Source organism: Gadus morhua, chromosome 6 (genome assembly GCF_902167405.1).
Source record: "Gadus morhua chromosome 6, gadMor3.0, whole genome shotgun sequence".
In the NCBI taxonomy this organism is placed as follows: Eukaryota; Metazoa; Chordata; class Actinopteri; order Gadiformes; family Gadidae; genus Gadus; species Gadus morhua.
In genome coordinates, this window is record NC_044053.1 from 13,955,427 (window position 1) to 13,977,926 (window position 22,500).

At 45.9% G+C, this 22,500-nt stretch overlaps 3 protein-coding genes across 3 annotated transcripts in view; 2 read left to right on the forward strand and 1 right to left on the reverse strand.

Moving 5' to 3' along the window:
- Positions 1-1,800: 1,800 nt before the first annotated feature.
- On the forward strand, positions 1,801-6,269 carry cyp1d1 (cytochrome P450, family 1, subfamily D, polypeptide 1). Its single transcript, XM_030358873.1, is given in 9 exon segments — positions 1,801-1,991; positions 1,994-2,067; positions 2,069-2,089; positions 2,745-3,356; positions 4,007-4,130; positions 4,232-4,321; positions 5,348-5,471; positions 5,572-5,658; positions 5,746-6,269. Coding segments are annotated over 9 exon segments (1,569 nt in total). The 5' UTR covers positions 1,801-1,837; the 3' UTR covers positions 6,029-6,269.
- A 1,451-nt stretch (positions 6,270-7,720) lies between these two features.
- kifl (kinesin family-like) lies at positions 7,721-17,818 on the reverse strand. The gene is made up of 20 exons (XM_030359250.1): positions 17,704-17,818; positions 17,287-17,360; positions 16,572-16,664; positions 16,019-16,141; positions 15,460-15,552; positions 15,078-15,138; positions 14,849-14,985; positions 14,530-14,697; positions 14,216-14,379; positions 13,913-14,004; positions 13,661-13,734; positions 13,199-13,298; positions 12,785-12,977; positions 12,315-12,495; positions 10,277-10,517; positions 9,516-9,676; positions 9,000-9,104; positions 8,754-8,851; positions 8,203-8,281; positions 7,721-7,994 (listed from the first exon to the last, which is right to left on the reverse strand). The coding sequence occupies exons 1-20, from the start codon at positions 17,816-17,818 to the stop codon at positions 7,944-7,946; spliced, it is 2,403 nt and encodes an 800-aa protein (XP_030215110.1). The 3' UTR covers positions 7,721-7,943.
- Positions 17,819-22,401: 4,583 nt separating this feature from the next.
- anxa1a (annexin A1a) overlaps positions 22,402-22,500 on the forward strand; it is a 6,094-nt gene continuing 5,995 nt past the window's right edge. Inside the window, exon 1 of the mRNA XM_030358875.1 lies at positions 22,402-22,500. This exon is cut by the window's right edge and continues 53 nt beyond it. The gene's annotated coding sequence lies outside the window, so the exon portion shown is untranslated.

Consider the following 22,500-nt stretch of genomic DNA (forward strand, 5'->3'; position numbering starts at 1 on the left):
CTAATTGACTCCTCATAGGACAACTTTCTTGTATATTCTGTTGCTTACCTTACTTGTAAAAACTCAATGTCTCACTTGAATCGCATATCTCTAGGCTATGTATAGCCTAGAGACACAATAGTTTCTCTAGGCTATATATATTTAGTTTTGGTATAAAACAGATTTGGTACTTTATTGGGGTTAATTGGTAAGAAAAACTACAATAAGGGAGGTCTGTGAAATCGAATCCGTGGTTGAATGCCTTGATCATATAATTGGCGCAGGCTGATTGGTCCTCTCTGATGACCCAACAGCCTATCATGCAACACGATCAACCCGCCAAACAACCTGACAGTCAAATGTCCTGTCCCTCCCCTCTAAAACAACACGTGTTGCGTTTACAAAAACAAAAAAAAAATGCTCACAATAAGTGCATTCAACCTTGAAGATACTACCAAAAACATTGCCTCTTGGGCCAGGTGCAGATTGAACAGATGAGTTTTCAGTTTTCTCAGACGGAAGATATGTAGGATTTCTGCTGTGGCGGTCAATGGGGGAGCTCTGTCCATCATAATCCCTGAGGAGCTGCAAGGACGCTGTTCACCTTATTTCCAGCAGGCGTCGCAAAAGTACAGGTTAATTACGACTAATAATGAAATCAATAGCAGACTAAAATAGTATTAATTTGAAGCATTTGCATTTAGAAGAAGATAATATATATTATTATGACATATTTTTTGATCAAATATTTTTATTTCGATAAAACTTATTCTCCGGTGATGTACAGCCCCACCACGATAACCCTTTCCATACTGTCCCGGATAACTTTCTTCTTCCTCACCTACTGTGTCTGGTTGGTGGATCCCGGGGGCCAGTTTGTGCATAAGGGGATGGGGGCCGGCTCCTCTACAGACACCATAACCTCCAATAACTCCAAAGGATCACATGAGAATCTCCTGCTGAAGGCCTACCAAATGCCAGGTATGGACGGTGTTTATGGTCTCTTTCTTTCCTTACTTTGATTTCATTATTCATTTATTCATTTTTTTTGTCTTCTTTCCTACTTAATTTCTTTCTTTCTTTCATCTATTCATTCATTCTTTCTTTCTTTCTTAATGTCTGTCTTACTTACTTTCTTTCTTACTTTCTTTCTTTCTTAATGTCTGTCTTACTTTCTTTCTTTCTTTCTTCTTCTTTCTTTCTTTCTTTCTTTCTTTCTTTCTTTTCTTTCTTTCTTTCTTCTTTCTTTCTTTCTTTATTCTTTCTTTCTTTCTTTCTTAATGTCTGTCTTACTTTCTTTCTTAATGTCTGTCTTACTTTCTTTCTTTTCTTTCCTTCTTTCTTTCTTTCTTTCTTTCTTAATGTCTGTCTTACTTTCTTTCTTTTCTTTTCTTTCTTTCTTTCTTAAAGTCTGTCTTACTTTCTTATCTTTCTTTCTTAATGTCTGTCTTACTTTCTTTCTTTCTTACTTCTTTCTTTCTTTCTTTCTTAATGGTCTGTCTTACTTTCTTTCTTTCTTAATGTCTGTCTTACTTTCTTTCTTTCTTTCTTAATGTCTGTCTTACTTCTTTCTTTCTCATGTCTGTCTTACTTTCTTCTTTCTTTCTTCTTTCTTTCTTTCTTTCTTTCTTTCTTCTTTCTTTCTTAATGTCCTGTCTTACTTTCTTCTTTCTTTCTTTCTTTCTTTCTTTCGTTTCTTCCTTTTCTTTCTCTCATTTTGTGCTTCTTTCTTCCATTCTTCCTGCTGGGTTTGCTACTTCCTAACTGTTTCTATTTGTTAACCCTGACTGGGGAGCATCTGACCCCTTCCCTCCTCCAGTATCCACCACCATGAGGCTGAGACTTCAGGGTCCCCCTCATGCCGGGGGACCCCTGTGTGGACGTGTCCGGGGGTCACCGTGGCTCTGTGTGTCCTCACTCCCTACTCCTGGTGGCCCTCAGGGGCCGGAGGGCTCCTCACCACTGGCCCCGGCCCCAGCCGGAGCGGCCCCGCGCCCCGCCACCTCCGGGCCCACGCCCTGGCCCCTGGTGGGCAACCTGCTGCAGATGGGGAGCCAGACCCACCTGTCCCTCACCCGCCTCCGGCTGCCAGTACGGAGACGTGTTCCAGGTGATCCTGGAGCTGCTCCATGTGAGCTGTGTTGTTGGTGTTTGTCTATGTATGCACCTGCACTTTAACACAGAAAGTAAGGGTTAGGGAAGATTCTTTATATGTTTAGCCTCTCATATTCTATTTTTTATGATGTTTTAATGTTTTGTTTTATGTGGATGTATGTCCTGTCTTGTAACATCAGGGACCATGATGGCAATAAGTGCTTGCACTTTGTCATGTTTTTCTTATATCCCTTGGATCTGTCTTTTATTCCAAATAAATCAAATCAAATCAAATGAAATCCTCATGGTAGAACAACACCGTGTTCTTCTAGAGCAGGGGATGTAAACGCTTTTCAGGGCGAGGACCTCTTATGCTGATGGTGACTCAGTGGAGGATCCCCCTTTTGCACATCGTATAACATTGTGTTGCTTATTAAACTGGGCCAATACTAATGTGTAGTGCGGTCTATTGCGCCATGTGTAAAAGTGGCACAAAGTCTTAGCATTGAATGCATCATTATAAAGTACATCTAAACACATTTTTAGAAGAAAGAGAACTTTGGTAGCAAACTTTGGGGACATTTACCCTGTGGACCCCCATAGGGGTCATTGACCCCCGGCTGAAGCTCTCTGCTCCAGCGCGTTAACCCCCCGCTGGCCTCCTGCTCCAGGTGCGTCTGGGCTCCCTGACGGTGGTGGTGCTCAGCGGCTACACCACCATCAGGCAGGCCCTGGTGCGGCAGGGCCAGGCCTTCGCCGGCCGGCCCGACCTCTTCACCTTCTCAGCCGTGGCCGACGGGACCAGCATGACCTTCAGCGAGGAGTACGGCCCGGCCTGGACGCTGCACAAGAAGCTCTGCAAGCACGCCCTGCGGACCCTCTCCCGGGCCGAGCCCCGGGGGTCCGAGGCCTCCTGCCTCCTGGAGGAGCACGTGTGCGCGGAGGCGGGTGGCCTGGTGGACGCCATGCGGGCGCGGGCCGCCGCCGGGGGCCCCGGGGGCCAGGTGCTGGACCCGGCGCGGCCCCTGGTCACCTCCGTGGCCAACGTAGTGTGCGCGCTGTGCTTCGGGAAGCGCTACGACCACGAGGACGAGGAGTTCCTCAGCGTGGTGCGCGTCAACAACGAGGTGCTGAGGATCTTCGCCGCCGGGAACCTGGCCGACTTCTTCCCGGTGTTCCGGTACTTCCCGAGTCCGTCGCTGAGGAGGATGGTCGAGCACATCCGCAGGCTGAACGGCTTCATGGAGAGGAACATCCAGGAGCACGTGGCCTCCTTCGATAAGGTGTGGAGGAGACGTGAATAGAGAGCCTTGTACTGGTCACATTCACAGTAGGAGAGCCGACTACAAACTAGAAATACATGCATCATTACATAATATGTAATGATACAAATACAAATATTAGAAATAACTATGAAGAAAATGTATCCCAGTGAATATGTATTGATTTGTATTTATATGTAATGAATAATTTTCAAACTTCTTATGAAATTAAGCCTAGTTGTGATCTCTGTTTTTTTTGTTTCTTCTAATGTCCACTCATTTGCTGACAACTTTTTAATTAATCAGTGTCCACACATGCAGTTTTTGCTGTGTGGTCAAAGCCAAAGAAGGACCTTTGTTCCTGCGCGGAGAGGCTAAAATGTTTGCACGCACGCTAATTTGAAATTAGCAGTCAAGTGGAAGACACGCGTAACTTAGCAGGCATTACTGCAGGCAAATTTTTTGACCAGCGGAAAGCACTTGAGTTTGGACTTCTGAAACGGTAAACTCCAACGTTAGTATCACACATTGCTCTGAAAAAAGTACAAAAGAACAAGTAACAAATATGTTTAAAATACATTCTGTAAACAGTGACAACAGCGATTCTGCTTGTAGAAATGTGTTTACCTGTGTGCTGTGTGTGTGCTATTGATTTCCGCCTCTGAGTCCAGAACTCGATCCGCGACATCACCGACGCCCTGATCGCCCAGTGTGAGGAGAGAGGAGAGGACCAGCATGGATCCATGCTCTCCAACACCCAGATCATTCACACCGTCATAGACATCTTCGGAGCAGGTCCGTTACCTTGGTGATAGCCAAGTCATGCTCAAGAAGACTTGTGTAAATGTGGATGATAATTGCTCTCCTCTAGTTAAATGTTGGCTTTTCTTTGTAAGGATTTGACACCATCATAGCTGGTCTACAGTGGAGTCTCCTGTACCTGATCAAGTTCCCAGACACCCAGGCCCGAATACACCAGGAGATAGGTACTGATTATAAACGTTGATTATTCAGTGACACAAATCTTCTTTTACATGCCGGCTAATGAGTAATGCATCATTTATGATTGCCACATGTAATAAATTAAGAAAATTAAGAGAGCAATAGTTTTCGGTCAGGAATTTTAACATGAAAAAGATGTGGAGAATTTAAAGCAGTATATAAATACCCTTTGACACACACACACACACACACACACACACACGACACACACACACACACACACACACACACACACACACACACACACACACACACACACACACACACACACAGCACACACACATCCTTTTTCCAACACTTCCACACATTTCACCTGCTTTTGTGCGCCACTTTATACATAAGTGCTTGCATAGATGCACACCTACGATGCCTTCTGCTGTAAGCACAGACTTGTTCTCAAGCCCGTTAGACACAAACCAGGCGAGAGAGAGCAAGGAAGAGAGCCGCAGTAAAAGGAGACAGGATGAGGCAGAATGAGAACGGGAGTGTGAAAGAGGTGAAGAAAGAGAGAGCTGTTCTGGGCCGACACAAAGGCGGTAACACGCAACCACCAATGCACACACACATGGTTTAACATCCTCCATTCACGTGGCAAGCGCTCTCAAAAGTGTGCATCAGGAGTCGCGTTCACATCACAGCATCCCTGAATAGTGATTGGGTTTGCTGAGAAATCACTTTGTGCTCAACAAAAAGTGTTGTCAACCCTTTTGAACCCAGGTCTCTGGGTTCAGAAGGGTTCACAATGCTTCTTTTCTCTCCCTCTGTCACGTTTGCTGTTTCACAGACAAGAGCCCAAATCATAGCTGTGTGAATAAGAAATAATGAGTCAGAAATTAACTATAAAGCAAAATAATCAAATTAATAACTAAACGATTACTTGATTAAAAAGTGTTTTACAACAACTGAGTCTTCCAAAAATCGATTTTAAGGGGTTAGGGTGTTTGAAATTTTGAGGTGTTGCTGGGATTTCATTGCCACTAAAACCCTGCATGCCTCTGTGTCTCTCTTAGATGAACACATTGGCTCGGCCAGAGTTCCCAGGTTTGCAGATAAGCCGAAGATGCCCTTCACCGAAGCTTTCCTGTACGAAGTGTTTCGCCACGCCTCTTACGTGCCCCTCACTATCCCTCACTGGTGAGTTCACCTGTTATCTCAAGTATGAAAGTCCATCTTCAAAGTGATGGTGATATTCGAAATGGGATTCAAATGGAGTCAGTCTTGTATGTGTTTGCAGCACGACTACAAACATCACGTTGAACGGATACTTCATCCCCAAAGACACGTGTGTCTTCATCAACCAGCACCAAGTCAACCATGATAAGTACGTAGGAGTATCCCTTTAACCTCATTTGGACTGAATTTTCGTTCGCTCTAACGCTCTCCACATCCTTCACGTCCCGGTCTCCAGAGGTCTTTGGGGCGATCCAGACGTGTTTCGGCCCGAACGCTTCATGGATCCTTCTGGTCGCCTCGACAAGGAGCTGACCGAGAAGGTCCTCATCTTCGGCATGGGGAAGAGGCGTTGCCTTGGAGACGGATTCGCCCGCCTGGAGATGTTTGTGTTCCTCACGACGCTGCTCCGCGACCTGCGGCTCCAAAAGGTCCCCGGCCAGGAGCTGGATCTCAGCGCCGAGTTCGGTCTGACCATGAAGCCACGCCCATACCTCATTAGCATCTCCTCAAGGTTCTAGAACTCCAGGAAGACCAATCATATTGCGTGTTTCTTAGGACGGCCCTCTGTAGCTACATTACTCACATCTTCTGGCCTTGTTTAGATATTCAAACACAGCGGCTGACGAAATCTGCGACATTTAACCTGTACTAAAACAGATGCTAAACATAATTTGCAATATATTTATATTTTCTCATTTTCTCAACACTTGATGTGCAGTAGACTATCATTGCCGTTCAGAATAAAGGAGGTTTAATTTGCTTGTTTGTATGTGGTCAATTCATTCATAAGTATAAATATATAAATATACATAAGTATAATCTGAGGATCACCGTACAGGTACGTGGTTTGTGTGTGTGTGTGTGTGTGTGTGATTATGAGTTTTGTGCGTGTCAGTGTGTGTGTGTGTGTGTGTGTGTGTGTGTGTGTGTGTGTGTGTGTGTGTGTGTGTGTGTGTGTGTGTGTGTGTGTGTGTGTGTGTGTGTGTGTGTGTGTGTGTGTGTGTGTGTGGGTGGGTTTACCAAATCCCCGGAGGACACCCACCGCCATCGCCCCTAATGGGGGCCTCATCCGTGAGGGGCTGGCCGGTCTGTAGGCTGCGCGGCCGCCTTTGTCCCACTGTTAGCGCTGCTCCATGGAGCTCATAGTACGATTTAAACCACGGAGGTTATTAAAGAATAACAAATCACTGGGGCCGTGCGCTGGGTCGCCTCTGATGTGGAACGGCCAATGAAACGCTGCACGCAAAGCTAGGAGTCACCGCGCTAATTTGGCTTAATGAGCGCGGTATAGCGCGGTGCCGCTGTATAATATCAGCTGGGAGCTGCTGATAGGACTGGGCACCGACCAATGAAAACGCAGCGCTGGTTAACTCGTGGAAGATGGAGGTCTTGTTCATCGCACTGAAGGGAGGATAGGACTCCCCTCAGTGTGATGTCCTATCCCCCCGGGATAGGACTGAACCAATACCTTTTGGTAATTGGATTTGGTTTGGAACGACACACAATTTGAGTGTACAACAGCTATGCCAACTTTACATTCAGATTCACATCCTGACAGACACACACATACACATCTAACAACACACACGCACACGCACGCACACACACACACACACACACACACACACACACACACACACACACACACACACACACACACACACACACACACACACACACACACACACACACACACACACACACACACACACACACACACGTCCCCATGCCAGCCATTGTCCAGCTCTAGCACCCACCAGCACGCCGGGACCACTTGCGTGTTTGACAGTGAGTGTACAAGATGTACAGAGCTGTTTCCATCCCACACACACCATTGTGTTCCCAAAGAGACTTCGTCTAATTCAACGGGCGCCAATAGAAGTATCATTCACCAGACCAACTGACCTTGTAATTACTCAGCCTGGCCTACAGGGGGCCCCAGATCGAGGGGGAAGTCCAGAACTTGGACCGAGAAGCCCCCATTGATATACAACACGCGATGTCCTTAATTGCCCACTCTCGGTTCCACCCAGTCTGGGACCCAGAACGACCCCCTAACAAACACTTCTTCATCACAATCACTTCTGTACGGTTTGTTCTGTACTGGAGTGACCTCCCGAAGTAACTAGCCGTGACGTTAATATTGCATTAATTGCAGAAATAGACAAACCATTGAACGAGAACAAGAGTATGCCGTGTGTACAGTTTATGTGATTGAAGTACTATGATGAAGTGTTCATATAGGCTAAGAAGTCCTTTATGGAGCATTAGGTATTGTTACAGTCATTAGTACAGTACAGTCAGATAATAGTCCATTGACTTCCATGAATAAATATAAAAAATACAAATAAACACATTCAGAATCAAAAGTTAAGTCAACTATGATAGAAGAATGGTCACAGAACAACACAATTAAAGTTGCTTTGGAAGAGTTCAGACTTCCTCTTCCTCGACCGTCTGTCCAGATTTCAGCTTCAAGATCACCTGTTAAGAGGAGGGGAACAACCTTTCACACCTGCTGTGACCTCCTGCTCTGTATTTATTTGGTGTTTCATCAGTTTTGTGATGTTATCCAACGTGGTAAAAGGTGGCTTCTGTATTAACTGAGTGTTGACTCGTTCCTGACACCCAGAGGCCTCCTTCGCCAGGGTTCGGTCCGTAAGCCTCCAGCCGTGTGTGTACTGAACCTCACCTCTTTGAGAGCTGCGATTTCCTTGCTTTCCAGGTTTCTCTGAGCGTGGTTGGTGATCGCCTTGACTCGCGTGGCATAGCTGTGGGGAGTTGGATACTTTCAGAAGGGTCCACATTCAAAGTGTTTGCCTTTGCAGAAAACGTTTGTAAGAAGGACCTCTCTCTCTTTCATATACTTTTCTCAAACTCCCTCACACTGCCTAACACTCTGCCATCTCTCTCACTCTCTCTCTTTTGCACACTCTGCCATGTTTCTCTCTCTCTCTCTCTCTCTCTCTCTCTCTCTCTCTCTCTCTCTCTCTCTCTCTCTCTCTCTCTCTCTCTCTCTCTCTCTCTCTCTCTCTCTCTCTCCCTAACACTCCCTAACACTCTCACACACACTCTGCCAAGTCTCTCTCTCTCTCTCTCTCTCTCTCTCTCTCTCTCTCTCTCTCTCTCTCTCTCTCTCTCTCTCTCTCTCTCTCTCTCTCTCTCTCTCTCTCTCTCTCTCTCTCTCTCTCTCTCTCTCTCTCTCTCATTGAATATCCTTCATCCTTTTCTACATGGACTCACATTAGGGAGGTGAGGGTCTCGTCCATGTTATACTGCGAGGGAGAGATGTTGACGATCATCAGGGTTTTGGCGTTGCCACCCAAGGAATCCTGCATCACCTTCGAGACAGAACAACCCACAACAAACAGCTGTGAACAGGGGCATAAATACACAAGGGCATGCCTTGGGCTGACATGGCTCACAAGCTGCTGGCTGTGCTGTAATGATGGTGTGTTTGTCGTGGTTGTTGTATGGACAGAGTTGAACCTGAGTGAGTTTGCTGTTCCTGTAGGGAACATGAGGCAGTTCAGAGGACAGGGCTGATATCACATCACCCAGGGCACTCAGCGACTTGTTGATGGAGTTAGCTTCCTGTAGAAGAGGAGAGGAGAGGAGAGGGGGAGGAGGGGAGAGAAGGAGGGAGGAGAGGAGAAGAGAGGTGACCAGAGGAGAGGAGAAAAAGAGGGAAGGGGAGGAGAAGAGAGGAGAGGAGAGGAATGGAGAGGAATTGAGAGGAGAAGAGAGGAGAGGAGAGAAAGGGAGAGGAGAAGAGAGGAGGGATGATGGGATGAAAGGAGAGGAGAGGAGAGGAGGAGGAGGAGGAGGAGGAGGAGGAGGAGGAGGAGGAGGAGGAGGAGGAGAGAGAATAGAAGAGAATATAGGAGAGAAGAAGAAAGGAGAGTAGAAGAGAGCAGAAGGGAAGTGATAAAAAGAGAGTGAAGAATAGAAAAACATTGACATGGCCTAGATAAATAAAATCAAACATTTGCCAGGCCTGTCCACCTTGAGCTGGTGGTCTTTGGCGCCGGTCTTTGCCGCTCTCTCACTGCCTGCCAAGTCGACCAGACTCAACTTCCCACAGCTCACGCTGCCGTTGGTCAGATTCCTACTCTCCACCATGATGCCCATGATGAGGTGGGAGCGGGAGCTCTCTGAGTTCATCTCTACGGGAAAGGCAAACAGACAAACAGTTCCATTCTGACCAGCGTTTGCAGTCAGATACCGTTAGCAAGTTTTTGTATGAATGAGACCTTATGAACAGCAGAACATTGCCTTGATGGAGCATGTGGTTGGATATCTAATGGAGACACTTTGACAGACATATTTACTAGCCATCTTCTTGTTTTCAACAACATATGGTCTGTCAATAAGTCTTCCTGACATCTTAGCAACTAAAATAAGAGGAAATGTCCATCTGCTTTTCACGAGTCAGACAACTGTCCCGGTTACATGGGATCAATGTATTAGACCAGCTAGCAGTGACCCTATCTTAGTAGCTACAGGTCAATTAGTGAACCATGGTACAATCTCCCAAGTCCCAAGCCCAGTAGCAACTTGGGCTAACCACGGCCTCATCATCCCAGTGAACAACCCTTAACAACGACTCCATGACTCCAAACCACAGAAGGACAATATGTTGTTTCCCTTTCTTCTGACAAATACTTATCATTGATTGTAAGTTGCTTTGGGTAAAAGCAGGGTAAAAGCGTCTGCTAAATACCCTGCATGTAAATGCAAATTCAAACCAGTCCGCAGTGACTCACTGGTGGAGGAGATGTGCCGGTTGGCGCAGGCCTGCTGGAACAGAGCGAGGAGCTCCGGGGCGCTGGTGGCCTGCTTGGTCTCCGCTCCCTGGGCGAACACCACGCCCTTCCTGTTCCTTTTGATCTCCACCCTGCGGGGCGGGGCGTGGGGCGGGGCCTGCGTGGCCGGCCCCTCCCCCGCCTGGCCCACCAGCAGGTCCTGGAGCTGGTCGTTGTACAGCTCCAGCATGTAGGCTGAGACCTGGGCGGGGAGCAGCCCACCGTCCAGAGGCAGAGCAGTGGAGGACCGGAGAGACCAGGAGAGATTAGAAACCAGGAGAGATTAGAGAACAGGAGAGATTAGAAACCAGGAGAGATTAGAGAACAGGAGAGATTAGAGACCAGAAGAGACACAGGGGAGATTAGAGACACAGAAGAGATTAGAGAACAGGAGAGACACTGGAGAGATAGAGACCAGGAGAGACACAGGGGAGACACTGGTTAGATTAGAGACCAGGAGAGACACAGGGGAGACACTGGAGAGATTAGAGACCAGGAGAGACACAGGGGAGACACAGGGGAGATTAGAGACCAGGAGAGACACAGGGGAGACACAGGGGAGATTAGAGACCAGGAGAGACACAGGAGAGACACAGGGGAGATTAGAGACCAGGAGTTATTAGAACAGGAGAGACACAGGAGAGATTAGAGAACAGGAGAGACACAGGGGAGATTAGAGAACAGGAGAGACACAGGGAGAGACAGGAGAGATTAGAGACCAGGAGAGACACAGGAGAGACACAGGAGATATTAGAGACCAGCAGAGACACATGAGATATTAGAGAATAAGAGAGAGATAGTAGGAATTGGAGAATAAGAGAGAAAGACACAGTAGAGATTTGAGAATAAGAGACAGAGTATAAAGTGAAAGGTCAGCAGCCCACCGTCCAGAGGCAGAGCAGTGGAGGACCGGAGAGACCAGGAGAGATTAGAAACCAGGAGAGATTAGAGAACAGGAGAGATTAGAGACCAGAAGAGACACAGGGGAGATTAGAGACACAGAAGAGGTTAGAGAACAGGAGAGACACTGGAGAGATTAGAGACCAGGAGAGACACAGGGTAGACACTGGTTAGATTAGAGACCAGGAGAGACACAGGGGAGACACTGGAGAGATTAGAGACCAGGAGAGACACAGGGGAGACACAGGGGAGATTAGAGACCAGGAGAGACACAGGGGAGACACAGGGGAGATTAGAGACCAGGAGAGACACAGGAGAGACACAGGGGAGATTAGAGACCAGGAGTTATTAGAACAGGAGAGACACAGGAGAGATTAGAGAACAGGAGAGACACAGGGGAGATTAGAGAACAGGAGAGACACAGGGAGAGACAGGAGAGATTAGAGACCAGGAGAGAGACAGGAGAGATTAGAGACCAGGAGAGACACAGGAGAGACACAGGAGATATTAGAGACCAGCAGAGACACATGAGAGATTAGAGAATAAGAGAGAGACAGTAGGAATTGGAGAATAAGAGAGAAAGACACAGTAGAGATTGGAGAATAAGAGACAGAGTATAAAGTGAAAGGTCAGAAAGAGAACGTAGAGATTTGAGAAAAGAAGAGACACAGTAGAGGTTGGAGAATAAGAGAGAAAGTAGAGCGTGGAGAATAAGAGACATAGTAGAGATGGGAGAACAGGAAAGACCCAGAAGAGATTTGAGAATAAGATGTCAATAACATGTCAGAATGTCATTTTACCCTTTTCATAGCTAACATGAAGGAAACATGAAATAGATGGACCGATATCTTCTATGTTTAGTTTAATGTGTGGTCTCCTCCCTTTTGAGTTTATTGGTGGCGTGGAGGGGAGATACCAAGCCATAAGAGAAGTTAAGAAGAGCTATGAAGTTAAGATGGGATGCCAAAAGAAATACAGATAGATATCCTTCAAATTCTTAATAACTCTTTCATGGTTTTGATCCTGCACTTCAAGCCCAAGATGCCATGTCCTTTATATCCTTTAATCCAATCAGACTCTGTGTGTGCCCTGGTGTCACCTTGCAGTCGAACCGGGTGCTGTTGTCCTTGATGATGTCGAACATGGCGGTGAAGGCGCGGGGCATGATGCCCGGGCTCCGGTACTCCTTGTCTCCGACCATGGTGAAGGTCTTGCCTGAGCCCGTCTGGCCGTACGCAAAGATGCACACGTTGAAGCCATCGATGGCCGACTGGATCATTCTGCAGGGGACAGTGGATAGACACACACAGAGTCGATTCCCTATAGGTAGGTCAGTCAGACGACTATACCGCTGAGGGACTGTCTACGGTAGATATGAAGAGACATGGATTAAGGAATGGATGCTCAATCAGCTGTGCTGGATCGGTTGAACACAATAAACGAGAACAAGACTCCCAGAAATTGCTGTCATTAAAAATGTTCAAGCCTTCTTTGGCACAATAATTACTTCAATCAGCTGTTACCTTAGTTCCCCCCCCCACTAGAGGATGTAGAGGGGGGAGCCCCCACCTGTGGGTGTCCTGGAACAGCTCCTCCTGGGAGCTTTCAGTGCTGAACACCCGGTCGAACTGGAACTCCCTCAGTCCACGGGGGGTCTCCACGGCAACCGAGTAATCGTCCAGCTTCTCCACCACGACGACCCCCCCCTGAGCCGCCTCGGCCCGGTTCACGGGCCGGATCCGACAGAACACCCGGATCTTACCTGTCGGGGGGAGAGAGGTGACAGGTCAGCACATGTGTGACCCCCAGCGCAGCCAGGGTTAATTGACCAGGATGGGTCTCTCTCTCTCTCTCTCTCTCTCTCTCTCTCTCTCTCTCTCTCTCTCTCTCTCTCTCTCTCTCTCTCTCTCTCTCTCTCTCTCTCTCTCTCTCTCTCTCCCTCTCTCTCTCTCTCTCTCTCTCTCTCTCTCTCTCTCTGTCGACCTTTCATGTCCTCCACCATGTTGTAGAACTTCTTCCGGAGGGTTCTCTCAGTTGTGTAGTTCTCTATCACCTTCTTGTTCTCCTCTTTCACCTGCTTCAACTAAAGACACAGGAGGGATAAAGAACAGAGACTCATCTGTGTGTGTGTGTGTGTGTGTGTGTGTGTGTGTGTGTGTGTGTGTGTGTGTGTGTGTGTGTGTGTGTGTGTGTGTGTGTGTGTGTGTGTGTGTGTGTGTGTGTGTGGTGTGTGTGTGTGTGTGTGTGTGTGTTTGTGTGTGTGTGTTTGTGTGTGCATTTCAACTAGTAGCTACTTGCTAGTAAAACTTGCTACTTACCAACCGTCCAATATTTTCCTGACATACTCTATCTATAAAATACCAAATACTTTGAGACTACCTTTAGTATAAAACAGATGAACATCTATCTGGTTATTGACAGGTGGGAGGTGTCAGGTAGACTCACCTGGTCCTGTAGACCCAGGAGCTGCTGGCCAACAGTCTTCACTCCCTCCGCCTCCGCCTCCACTGCATCGCATTCTAGGAACAGGGAGAGGGGGAGGGTTCCACTTGGTCAGAGCAACCAGTCAACACACATCACACAACGCTTAAGATGCCTTCGATCTTTCGTTCCGAAATATACACGATCCAAGTGATACATTCTGTTGAGTCAAAACAATATACAACCCTGTAAAAATTAGAAATTGTGTTTACTGACCCCGCTTAACAGGGATGCCTCCAGTTCTAATGTAGTTGAGAGCCATCTGAATGACCTCCCCCTCGACCACTGCCTCCTCCAACGCAGACAGCCTGGCAGGGAGGAATAAACAAAAACACAGGATCAGCCTCTCTGTTTTCATATGACACACAGCACTGTTGCAAGTAACCCGTCTATAAACTGTTTATCTCTTTGGGTCTTCATTCAATCGTTGCAATCCGCACTAACTCTGGATTCTTCCAATCAGGTTTCTGTGGGGCAATCAAGTACAATACAATAAAGACAATGACGTTAGTGTCTGACTCAGTTGGGTTGGCGGTCTCTTCTTCGGTGGGTATTTGGTCCTCTCTGGTCTTCTTGAATTGCTCCAGTTTGTCTCTGGCTTGAAGCAAAGAAGCCTGATTCTCCTCAATCATCTGCTGTAGATGGGTTCTGGCCTCAGGGACGGTTAGACAGATCGCATGGGCCTGGGAAACAAATAAGGGTAAAACTGTCACCTTTCTGTGTGTTTATCAATGTGTGAGTATATCTGAATGCCAGACACATTCCCATTTGGATGAATTTGGCAATATATAGTCAATGTCAAGAATTGTAACATTAGAGTTTCTGGATGAAACCTTCTGGATGAGAACGGGGAGAAGAGTAGCGCAGGGTGGCGGAAGGATGGGGCTCCCCTCTTCCCCCAGGAGCTCCGTGATTTCACGCTCTCTCTGGTACAGGCTCTCCTTCAGCTCTTCCAGGCGGGCGTTTGCCCCCTCTAGTGGCAGCTCTTGCTCACTGCAGGCCTGCAGAATATTTTACGAATACTTTGAGAATACAAGATATTTCCTTTGTGTTTTAATGTCACGTTAATATATAGTTTCTGGTTTTCCTACGGAAACGTTGTGTAATACAGTGTTACAATATATTCAGACAAGAAACGGAGGCCATACCCACCGCAGGGTTTCCAGACTCCTCATTGTTCTCGGGGGAGTCACCTTCCTCGGCGGCTTCCTGTCGTTGCTCCTGTGCGGCGATCAACATCTCTTGGACTTTCCCGACCTCCTGTCTGGCCATCTGTAGCTCCTGGAGGGCTGGAGGTCAGCATCGTAACAGGTTTCAGACGTATTAACGCACAACTCAAAGGCACCACGTGAAGACACACTGTATACTATCGGATGCTCACTAGAGGCCTGGTGACTGTTGAGGAGGTCCAGGCGGCTGGAGAACAGCTCAAGCATTTTGCTCTGAAAAAAAGAAAATTGGGGAATATTTGGTGATGATGATTGAGATTTGATGATGATGATGGTGGTGAGGATGATGATGATGGTGAAGATGATATAATGAAGGTGATAAGGATCAGAGAGCAGAGAAGCAGTCTCAGAGGAACTGTGTGTATGTTTTTTTTTGTGTGTATGTAATGAGGCCACAAGGGGGTGACAGCGTCAAGGGAACAGGGAAGTCGTTTATGTGTGTGTGCGTGCGGTCGTGCGTGTGTGTCTGTCTGTCCGTCCGTCCGTCCATCTGTCTTTGTGTGTTTGTTTCTCCACACATATGGCCGCTCCAACCTTCTCCCTGTGCCATTGCTGCGCCTCCTCCTTGCACCTCCTTCTCTCTACTCCCTGCTCCTCGAGCAGTTGCTCCCTCAGGGCTGTCAGGGCCTGTAGAGATCAGTGATTGGGTTAAATTAGGGCAAAGGGATTGGAAGAGGAAACCATCATGCTCTATCGCCCGGTCAATATTTTTAAACCTTTGCCCAAAGGCCGTACGGTGGCAGCATCAGCTACGGTAAAAGTCAGTGGGCTTCCATGTCCGGTTCAGCTTGGATGATTGTGTGACACACCAAGTGTACGTCACCAAGAATGCAAGTTGAAGCAAAAGCCATAAAACAACACATGAACAATAGTCAGGATAACAGTACGGTCTAGCACACCGGTTGAGTGAGTTCATGGTTATAGTCACTGTGACTTCAGGTGATGATGCTGAATGATGTGTGAATGATGCTCTAAAGCCAGATAGTGATGGCGGCTGTGCCATGGTTTGGAGGAGAGGGCGTAACCATAGTGACAAATCAAGCATGGTGGCAGAGGGGCGATGAGTGCAGGGATGTGTTGGTTTGCGGTGTACCTGGACTTTCTGGTGCCACTCTTTGTCCTTCTGCTCCACCTTCCCCTGATAGAGAGCAAGCATCGTCTTCAGGGCGTTCATCTTGTTCTGGTAGTGGGCCCGGACCTTCAACACCTCGCGTTCCTGAACGCACACCAGACGACGGAGGTTCAGGTGAGGGAACAAGCACCCCCCCCCACCACCCCCACTGTTACGTCCTTCAGGTGTGGAGCGACACAGGGCCCTGTGCACACACAGTTATGTGCCCACACACATTCTAGGGTTGTTCTTCAAACAAAAACATGCCCGATGGAGCAATCACTCACATACATGCGCATGCACAAGTATGCTCACACACAAACACACACAAACACACACACACACACACAGAAGCATGCAAACGCATGACCGCAAATGCACACACACGTGAATGCACAAGCACACACACAAATACACACACACACACACACACACACACACACACACACACACACACACACACACACACACACACACACACACACACACACACACACACACACACACACACACACACAAACACATAGCAGCTCACCTGGGTTTCTCGAGCCGCAATCTGAAAGTTCACCTCCAGCTCTTTGACCATTTCAAAGTGTCTGTTCTTCATGGCCTCCATGTCTTCGGCTATCTGTTTTAACACACACACACACACACAAACACACACACACACACACACACACACACACACACACACACACACACACACACACACACACACACACACACACACACACACACACACACAAATACATGCACATACATAAACTTGTACATGTTTACAAGCACCCACACATACACACAAACACTTCTCAGTGGCGTTGTGTTTATGCCAACAATGCCCAGGGTGTTACAGGGTGAGATACCTTCTAGGCCGGGGGACTTATCATGCCGACCATGTGAGAGAGCCAGAGAGCACAACATAATCCCTTCATTGTCTTGTGCCTGCCCTGAACGTCATGCCCCTCCAGGACACAAGCTAAATTTTGTTGTGACAAGATGGTCTAGAATGCTGGATGAAAAACATTTCTATAAAACATATTTTCATATCTATTACATAAGCAGGTGTATCCCCCTCAGTCTACTCTTTGGGTACCCTGAAGCTCAACGGATGAATTGAAACATCATAATAACTCTAAATGAAATTAGTCATTCTTACAAGTCACGACACTATTGGGTGGAGTTTGATTCAACATGACTCCCTTCGTATCTCAGGTGTGTGCTCTGGGCAAGGCGTGGAACAAAGGGGTCACCTGAGTGATGCACAGCTCAGCAGACTCATAAGGGATGTAGATCCTCACGTCCTCTGAGTCCTCTTCCTCAACGCCTGGGGAGGAGCATGGTGGATTTAATCAGGCTTATGAGGAGTGATGCAAAATAACGCCATAGACGGCTTCATAATAGCTTCATGGAAAACCATTGTTGACAACCATAAAAATAATATTCACCAGTTTCAACAAAACTGTTGGAACTTAATTATGAAGAGTAAAGTATTGCGTCTATGGTCTCTGACTGATTTGTAAATAGGACAGCGACTTCTCCAATTTTCAATTGGTTATAATACCATGCATAATGAAACATGCCCAAGCAGGATATTTTTGTGTTTCTTAAACAGAAACACAAAAATAATGCAGCATCTGCCAAAAGCACATTGAATTTATGTTGCGCACCTTGATCGTCTTCCTGTTTCCTGTGACCGGCTGAGATCCAACTGCGGAACGAGGTCCACCTCTGCATCCAGGAGGCCTTGTGCTGAGCAGCGACTAGAGACAATACAGCATACATGACTGTAATATGAATCAATACAACACACAGTACACGAGGCCTTGTGCTGAGCAGCTACTAGAGACAATACAGCAAACATGACTGTAATATGAATCAATACATCACGTAGTACACTAGGCCTTGTGCTGAGCAGCTACTAGAGACAATACAGCAAACATGACTGTAATATGAATCAATACAACACACAGTACAATAGGGATGTAATGGCCAGGAGAAGGGTTTTGATCGTTAAAACTATATTTAGTTTAATGAAATGTAAAACATTGAAATTTAGTCCACGTATTGAGACGACAGCATTAATGTCCCTATTTGTATTTGGATTATACTGTAAATAGAGCTTGTATAAACGTGTGGACATCTCTAAGAGAGTTTGTGTGATCTATTTGACTTGTATTTGACTTTTCTGTTTGATATGCTATCGTCCTGTTTGCGACTCCACCATTAAATCAAACATTGACATCAGCTGTTTATACAAAATACAGTCCAGTTATAGCTGAGCTACTGTAGTTAATTTCTTTAGCTTCTCTATAATGGCTCCAATCTATTATTGAGGTTATATACATATAATGCATAGAAAATTAAGCACACTGGTTTAAATGGATATTTAGAATTGTTTTATTGTTTTTTAACACATATATCTATACAGTTTATTACATAAAGCCAAAAAAATAAAGCACAATAATTCCAGTGAGCAAACTTTTCATGCAGTTTAAAATGGATTTTAATCTTTTATTTTGATTAAGAACAGAAAACATGGATACCATGCTGGGTACTGCACAGTAGGGGTGTTGCTGCATGGAATAGCACTGACAGAGAACAACACACAGAAAGGCCAAAACATTGCTAACTTCAGCATCCTAATCTAGGAACAAGTGTGGACCATCATTTTCATAATATGCTAATTATACCTGCTTAAACTGATTTGGACGGTTACATTGGTTTTGCTTCTAAAAGACACACTCAGTTTTACCCTGATGCTATTACAACATCCCCAACCCCACCCTTCCATGTGTGGAATGTGGGCGGGGCGTGTTACTCCTAGAAACACCTGTGTTTGGAAAAAGAGAATGACATCATGACTGGAGATAATCTGTGGGAAATAATTTGGTTTTCTCTAACGGGAACAGGGTAAGGCAAGGGTAGATATATGAGCTCATCAACACTTTAAGCACACCCAAGATAGAAATAGTGTTTTAGTTGTTTGGGTGTAATTTTTTGTATTGCACCTATCCATCCCATTGACAAGTTATTCCCTTGGTTTGCATCTACTAATATTAATGTGTGTATGTGTATGTGTGCGTGTGCGTGGGCGTGTGTGTGTGGCTGACCTGCAGTGTTATCTGGGTTCTGGTGGATGTGTGCGCGTGTGTGTGGCTGACCTGCGGTGTTATCTGCGTTCTGGTGGATGTGTGCGCGTGTGTGCGTGTGCGTGTGTGTGTGGCTGACCTGCAGTGTTATCTGGGTTCTGGTGGATGTGTGTGCTGTAAACCGGACAGGCTGCCAGGCGCCGGGAATCCTCTCTAAGGTCTGGCACGCTGCCAGGTAGGTCCTCCAAGATGGCCGCCGCCACCGGAGCGTGCACCACCCTCGAAGAGACGGTGGACTCCTCGACATCTGACGACCTGTTGGTCGTCTCCCAGGCGCCTGCGCACAAATCAGGACAGGGTAAATAAGGTCAATAAGAACATCGGTTTATGTTTCCTCCCAGGTGTCGGAGACAAATCAAGGAGAAGGGATTTTGTTTGGACAAAACAAAATAAACAACATTTTGTGTTTTCACAAGGTGAGATTAATTTCCTCACTCATACTATGTCTCTATTTATTATGTAATGTAATGTCAATGTAAATGTAAGTTGCACCACAAAGCCTAACCCTAACCCTAACCCTAACCCAAATAAGCAGCCAATTTTCCCACCGATGGAAACATGCACAGAAATGTACTTCACTACGTAACCAGTAGACATCAGTATACCCACAGTAGTCTGTTCGCCACTTGTTCACGTCCAGCGTTGACATCTGGTTCCGATAGGCCTGGCTGGCCTCCAGAGACTCAGGTAAGATCAAATCGAGAACACTATGCCCTGCTATCTTAAGATGAATTGTCTGCTCTACTGTCCGCAGTCGACTCTGGAGCCCAACATCTGAAATATTTAAGCTCTCCACCCGACCCTTTCTCCAAGGTCAAAAGAACCAACATTTTATTGTACTTTTACATTAAACTATTGAACACAATGTTTATCTACTGCGGCACAATGTTTAATGACATTTATCAGTCATTGTGTGTGTGTTTGTGTGTGGGTGCATGCGAGTTTGTGAGAGGGTATGCATGTGTGTGTGTCTGTGTGTTTGTGTTTGTGTCTGTGTGTGTGTGGTGTGTGTGCATGTAGGTGTGTATGTGTGTGTGTGGATGCGTTTGATTGTGTGAGAGGGTATATATGTGTCTGTGTGTGTGAGGGGGCGCATGAAAGTTTATACGTGTGTGTGTGTGTGTGTGTGTGTGTGTGTGTGTGTGTGTGTGTGTGTGTGTGTGTGTGTGTGTGTGTGTGTGTGTGTGTGTGTGTGTGTGTACTCACGCTGTTGGCCTGCAGGAGCAACTGCATGGTGTCTTCCCACCTTCTTCCCCAGGAAGGTGAGTCCCAGGGAGCCGCTCTCTTGTCCGGGAGAGTTCCCGTACATGCTGAGTGAGTGGCTCTTTATGGACGCTATGAAAGGTAACATTCGTGCTAAAATTTATTCATTCATTAATATTAAATCTATACATTTATTAATAAATATATTGAATAATTTCTCGATCAAATTGTTTGTTTTGTTTCTACTTTGTGCATATGTTAAGCAAAAACAATTTTCAGATGTTGAAGAAAGCTGGCCTAGCATTCCGCTCATGGAACGGAACCCACATTTCACTCTAAGCTAACTGCGCTTTTTAAAAAAAACAATTGGTTACAGAAGATAGCGATAATTCAACACAGTGTCTGTTCTGAACCCTTTAGAAAGGCATTCCATTCAAATAAAAACCAAGCCAAATTACTATCGATTTAATCCCACTCCAACTTCAACTGACTCACAATTACTCATTATAACTTGACCCTTGAAGCAGGTCCCTGATAAAGCAGAGGGAATGTGTTTATTTGTCAGTTGGAACCACACATCATGCCCACTGGCCTTTGTACCCTGAAATGAGTCCCTTACGGTGATAAGAAATATCTCATAAATTGATGAACACACACCCAGAAGAGTAAACAAAGGAAAAGCGCGAGAAATCATGACTAAACTAATCACATTCCTTTAGGACAGGATTGATGATATCAAATATCTGAATATCAAATTTCTGGACCTTACCTGTGTTTCCGAATGGTTCTGAGAGCCGTTGTTGTCCCCGGCCGTTGATGTACCTGTTGTTGTCCCCAGCTGGGGTTTAGGGACCGAGCTGGGAGAGTTGGTCAAGGCTCGGCCGACCAGCAACCAAACTCTCAACACACTTTAAATATTAACCCCTGCTGGGAGATGAGGTTTCATCAGGGATTCTGGGTCACACACACAGACACACACACACACACACACACACACACACACACACACACACACACACACACACACACACACACACACACACTAACACATACACATGACAAACACAAACACACACACACACACACACACACACACACACACACACACAAACACACACACACACACACACATACACACACACAAAAAACAAACACATAAAGAAATACTTGAGGTCTCAGGTTTCCCCTGCATATTGTCTGTCTGTGTGTGTTTGCGGGAATGTGATTGGCATGTGTGGTCATTTGTGTGCGTGTGTTTGTTTGAGTGTGTGACATAGAGATTGTAACTGGACACTAAGTGAAACTGAACACACATATAGACTGACTCTACAACTCAATGTTTTTCTAATTTCCATTGCTTTGAATGGATGCTATAATCTATTGAAGAATATGTCACCTGTAATATTGAAGGTACCATTTCCCTTTTTACTAAAGCTATCATGCAATTTTTGTTTCCCTAAACAGACAATTAACATTACATTCTGATCATTCTTTCATCAATATGTAGTGCATTAATCTATTTGAATTCAAAGGATTCCATAAATATTACTCTGGGGGCTGGCCTTAAGTTGTTCATTTGACAATAAAAAAAGAACTTTACTTGACGCTGACATCATCCAGAATATATATAATATAATAACCTGGTTTGGTTCTTCGTTGTCTACCTTTTATTTCATTTTTTTTTTTTACAGTAATGGCATTTGATAAAAGTTTGTCATCGCATTGGCCTACTTGTCTATTTTTATCACAATAAGACGAGGACTCAACTTTCACTTCCACCTAGACGCACATCATGATCACATTCCAAACGCGGTGAATTAAATACTTTCTTGAGAAAAGCCCGACATGATAAAGTTCCATATTGATTTTGCATGAATGACTCAGTAATCATTCAAAGTATCTATTGGTATAATTTTTTTATTACATTGTAAATTCTCTGCAAAGAATGACGGATAAACAAAACACAACTTATCTGTGCATAACTTGCGTAGCCGACGATGGAGAATTCCAAGTCTGGGACGACGTAAGCACCGCGCCCGGCCAATGACCGCGGCGGGGCTGCGCCCTGTCGCTAGGTGTGGTTAAACACGGGTATAAATATGATGCTAGTGC

Coding starts and splice junctions, on each gene's coding strand:
- kifl (XM_030359250.1), bottom strand. CDS start 17,818: ATGTATGCTGTATTGTCTCTAGTCGCTGCTCAGCACAAGGCCTCCTGG. Junction 15,139..15,459: donor AGCAATGGCACAGGGAGAAG/GTTGGAGCGGCC, acceptor TCTTTTTTTCAG/AGCAAAATGCTTGAGCTGTT. Junction 9,105..9,515: donor CCAAAGACCACCAGCTCAAG/GTGGACAGGCCT, acceptor CCTCTTCTACAG/GAAGCTAACTCCATCAACAA.